Source organism: Athene cunicularia (assembly GCF_003259725.1).
Source record: "Athene cunicularia isolate RWA chromosome 1 unlocalized genomic scaffold, athCun1 chr1_part1, whole genome shotgun sequence".
Lineage (NCBI taxonomy): Eukaryota > Metazoa > Chordata > Aves > Strigiformes > Strigidae > Athene > Athene cunicularia.
The window spans coordinates 29,174,564-29,179,967 of NW_020799091.1; the positions used below are offsets into that span (position 1 = coordinate 29,174,564).

At 42.0% G+C, this 5,404-nt stretch overlaps 1 protein-coding gene across 1 annotated transcript in view; it reads right to left on the reverse strand.

The window, feature by feature from the left end:
- RB1 (RB transcriptional corepressor 1) overlaps nt 1-5,404 on the reverse strand; it is an 89,087-nt gene that overhangs the window by 80,298 nt on the left and 3,385 nt on the right. The window contains exon 3 of the mRNA XM_026864941.1: nt 4,119-4,326. Within this exon, the coding sequence (XP_026720742.1) occupies nt 4,119-4,326 (208 nt within the window). The remainder of the gene's footprint in view (nt 1-4,118; nt 4,327-5,404) is intronic.

A 5,404-nucleotide genomic window follows, 5' to 3' on the forward strand; every position in this document is an offset into this window, starting at 1 on the left:
GGGGGGGGGGGGCAGAAATAAGGCAGCAATAACACATTCTCACCTCCATGGAGTACAGAATAATCAGCACTGGCTTGAATAGTAACACTGAAACAGATTAGTGCAGTACTTCCGTGAAAAAGAAAAATCATAGGCAAAGAAAGTTAAACTAGGAAGGATTAACTATGCAGACTTCAGATCTTTCATCATCAGAATTTTTTAATAGTGGGTTAGGCAGACACTTCATAAAAATGACTCAGGAATTTGTGAGTCTGAACAGCTGAGCAGCAGAACATCGGGCCACATTTCCCAAACAGTGCTACGAACCACAAACAAAAAAAGAAGCTCCTGCCCACGCACCACATACTACAGCAAGTTTGTCTGGTGAGGTTGAAGCACATGAGACCTTGTGCCTCAAGGTCCTTGGCAGACTCCAATTTCTATCCATTTCCTAAACCACTTCCATCTTCTTTGCAGAAGTTTATTTCCAATTTAGTCACCATGTAATCTATTCCTTATATTGGTTCTTTCCAGTATATTAAGCAAGAATTCACTCAAGTTTCTTTTTCCTGCTTATGTCACCCAATATTCTACTTCAGATTCTCATTTCACTGTTCTTTACCAAAACAAACAGTACCAAAACATAATAAACATCTTAAACTTTTTCTTAGCAGTAGTAATATGGCTTCTAGGACATCTCCTAGTCTTTCCTACACTAACAATCACACACTGCTCAAAGTACATAAGTAATTACATTAAGTCTATTTACTCCACCTAGAGTTTACAAGCATTATTGATTCATAATACAGATTTCAGGACAGTTAAAAAAAAAAAAGAGTACAAGAGAAGCAGAGCCAATTTTCTAACTGAACAACCATCAGTGTGTAAGAGTTTTGAAGTTAGGACAGTAAAAGCTACAACTCTAAAATAAGTATTTTGTTTACCTAGATAGCTTGGTTTGGTAAACAAGAGAAATGATAGAAAGAACAAGTCTTTGCAGGACACTAATGCAAAAGCTATGATTTATATATACACTTCCATACATACAATAAACTTGTGCAGGAGTTCACCAGATAGAAAAAGAATGTAAAATAAAACATCTTTCTAGTAATTCATCAGGTACCTTCCTTCACACTATATACCAACAGCACTGTTTCAGTACAACATTTCTCAAACCAGCATTTGGCGTTTTGTCTTGGAGATTTCAAGTTATGATTTTATTGTAGAAGACCATAACTAACCTCTGGCTGTCAGAGGAAAACTTTACCACCACATTTAACAGACAGTTGTAATGGTTTGAACAATATCTCTCTCTGCAGGTCTAGCTTTTCCAACTACGAGTCAGCCTGAATTTTCCAGAGAGATCATGTAACAATCTCTCTCCTGTCACCTTCCTCCTCCACACCTTGCACAGGGGTTCAGCTGTTTCAAGGATTCAAGGCCCAGCTGTGATAGGGTGCAGCAGTATATCCTTGACTCAAATTGCTGGGGAAACAGATTAGTTGAGAGCACTGTAAGAAAAAACACAGTGCAGAGCTATGCAAGATAAGAAAGGTGAAATTCAGAGAGAAATAAGATCATTAGTAGCTCAAAGATTCAAATGAAAAAATACATATGTGGAAAGGTGTGACATCCTGAAGGAAAAAAAGCAGCAAATGAGCCAGTTTTGGTGGTGCTGGTGGTGGCTTCAGCAAGTAATGGCACAGAGGATTCATTCCAGGGAGCAGCCGATACCAACCTTTCTCCTCCTGACTGATGCCTCCACGGCCAACAAACACTCTTTAGGCATCTCACTGAAATGTAGGCACACTTAGGCTGACAGATGACTACATCCTAACAAACTTCTGTGTGCACATGCCAAAAATAATTGCTTTATACTTTTAAGCTGCATATACCTTGTTTGCAGAGTCTCTTTGCACATGATTACATGTACCTTAAATGACCCAAAAAAGGACAGTACTACTCAACGTTTTCACTTCAAGTCACTAAATATTAATTGAGCAAGGATACAGCAGGTCCTGCTATCCTGTGGATACACTAGGTCCAAGCCTACATATGCACCCTGAATCTCTGTCAGTTACCACAGTACCTCATGTCCAGGCCAAGCCACTTCCTAGTTAGCACTGCAAGTCCCTTCCACACCCTCAGAAGCTTGACAGGCACAATTCTGATATCAACCACAAAGAATAAGGACAGCGTGCCAGGGAAAGTAAGGTTTCAGGTCTTTATGCTCTGTAATGGCTTGAGACTGGGATCATTAGATGCTACCTCCATTTCCATCAGTGGTCTGATGATCTAACCTTCCTCAACTCAAACCAACTACAGGGTTAAACAGAAGTGTTCTGGCAGGTACTTTCCTCAGTTGATGTCCTACTATTTCCCCTTTTGCTTAAGACCAGAAAGCTGCTACATAAGCAGCTTCTGTTCCAGGTCAGAACTTAACAGGTTAGCACTGAACCATGTTGATTAAAACAAACACTGCTGCTGCATGCAGGACAAATCCTGGGGCAGCCCCTCAACACCTTTACCACAGGTGAGAAAGGACTGGGCATTTAAATACAGCCTACTCCTGAGTCCCCACAACCTGAAACAGAGAGTCACCGCAAGAAGCCCTGCTCCCCATGATAACAGATTGACTTGGAAAGAGAAGCAGCTATCAGCTAGATGTTAATTTGATTGACTTCACACTCAAACGAAGCCTGCACTGGTCTTGGCTAGAAGTAGCAACTCCACTGCCTGCCAGGTCCCATGGAGGCACATGCTTGCCAGCTTCCTCATGTCAACACCTTGCCAATACAGCAGAAAGGTTGAAGAAAAGGCCTTGGATTGAACCTCAACATAATGCAGACTTTCTCCTGTACATTGAAAGGCTCTTAGCACAAGCCTTAACTGCACTTTAATTACAAGACAATAAATATTAGCTATATGTAATAATGAGGATCTAGTCATTGCCCTCTTCTGAACAGGTACAAGGAGGTCATCTTCAGATGCTAAAAAGAAGGGTTGCAAATGCCCTGTGCCTTATCTGGCCACTGCTGGGCAATTATCAGTGAAAAGAAAATTTCACCTGCAAGTTACAAACCCACCTTGTTTTTTTTACTCAATAGAATTGACTGCTCCTGTTTCAGCTCATATAGAAAAGCTTGACTATGCTTTTAAATAAGTGTTCCCTGGGAACATCCATGGCCAGAAATCGTATCTGTTACTGAAAGAACTGTACAGTATCTCTCCCCGACACTGTTACTATATTGTGTTGCTAAACTCAAATGCATCAAGAGCTAGTATACCCATACTGTGGTTTAAAAACCACAGACAACAAGGTATTACTAGTGACAACACAGCTATGGCAGGTCAGCTCAAGTTGCAGAACAGTAAGAAGAAGTCGCAGCAAATACACGGATGTTAGCCCACACAGTGGGAATAAAACCCTAGCTAGGTACTGGAAATCTAATTCAGGTCTGCATAACAAAGCTTCGTTCATGATTTAACTGTATTGTAGAAGTCCTCCAAGTCAGCCTGTTGAGACAGCAGTAGCACACTGAGAAAGGGAAAAAACTACCAGGAAAGGGCATAACATTTTAATCTGTTTACACATGCCCAATGACTAACTTTGAACGGAAATACCTCAATGATAAATACATACGGATTAACATTAGGCAGTAGAAAAAAAAAGTTTAACATACAAACATCCCTTTCTCTGCAATAGTCTTCTCTAGACCCTTTCTGCAGCCTCATAATGATGAGTGCAGAAGGAAGAAATACATAGAAACACACGAAGAGATGACCCGTATAAAGCTGACTCAGGCATATTTGAAATAACTTGCAGCGTGAAGAATTAGCTGATTGCAGGGTGCTGTTTTCTACTGTCTCTTATTAGCAATCTAAAAAATTTCTTAATCCCTACCTTTCCTGGAAAGCATTAACAAAAAAAGGGAAATATAGAGAAAACAGCTTATATAGGCACACACACGGAAACATCCAACTTCTAACTGCACTTGGAAACAACAAAGTCATATCACTCAAGCCTTGGCTGTAGAACACTTGGTCCCCAGTCCAGCAAAGTTACAGCTTAATATTTCAACCCGGGCGCAGGACAGACGCCCCAGCAGAGGTGTGAGGTACAAGCAGCAGGTACTCACCATAGCTCCATCCACAGCCGATAAGGTCTCGTACGTCTTCCACGCTCTCTCCCTCACGCCCTCCGACACTTTCAGAGCATCACAGAGCACAACGAAGTCTGCTTCGCCAATCTCGAGTCTAGAAAAAGCAAAAGACCTCACCAGCGGAGGCCCCGCGCAGCGCACCGGCTGTACACCGGACCACAGAGCTACGAGGGCGCACCGGCTGCTGAAGGGGTGGCAGAGGGGGGAGAAATAGATTTGTTCTAGACAGGAGGTTTATATGATCATGCCACATGCCTGTGTCCCTAATAACTTTTGAGCCCGTTGGATGGGAGAATGAAATTTATTTCTATCAGTAGTGTGAAAATAAGTGTGGGGAAGGAGGGAGAAACTTGCGTGTGCTGAGTGAAAGCTCTCGGCATGTGCTCATGTCTTAAGTGCCATGCAGTTTGTATGGGAAGAAGACGCTGAGTGCAGGAAAAGCTTCGTGATGGAACTGCTGCTCTCAAAGTCAGTGAAGCATGGGACACAAATCCATGGGAAAAAATAGCTCTAGGAGCTGCTTGGCCTTTTTTTCCTTTTTTATTTTTAAAATAAAGTATAATAAACAAACATAGCTGTGCTATACTGAAGAAAACCACATGTCTAGCCCAATGAATTCCAGAAAAGGGTTAGCATAAAAATTACCTCATTGGACAATTATCTTTGCACATAGTTTTAAAACTTCTCATAGGAATGAAAATGAATCCTAATGCTGAGACACACTTTGTCACTAGAGTAGCAAAATCAGAGAAGTGCCACTATCCTGTATGCCACCGTGTTTATTGGATGGAGGGGGCTGTTGCTCTTGTGGGTCACAAGCAGTCTCTGATGTTCAGTAAGGGTATTGTCAACAGTCAGTGTGTACGATCGGGGCTTGCAAAGTGTGATCAAAGCTCCAAGTCTTCCCTCCTTCTCTAGTTGAAGCCTTGCAGCTTTAGTAAGGGGTCATGGAGCGAGTTTTGGCTTGAAGAAAACACTAAAGGCTTGCAGGACAGAAAATGGAAGTGTTTGGTTATCCGGTGCAAGGAGAAGCTGTGGGGTTACGTGAAGCAGCATGCACAGATGGGTTGCACTTGCAGAGACAAAAAGTAGGGGCTGGATTAATTTGTTTAAAGTTGATTGTTTCAGGCTGAATCAGTACCCTGGAAGGCAACAGAGGTTTATCAAAGCCATCACCTGAGGGTAGCAATGTCCTCTGCAAAGGTGGGTACATCTTTTGTTGGTATGAATTTGAGTGGAAGGATGGAAATCTGACATGGCTG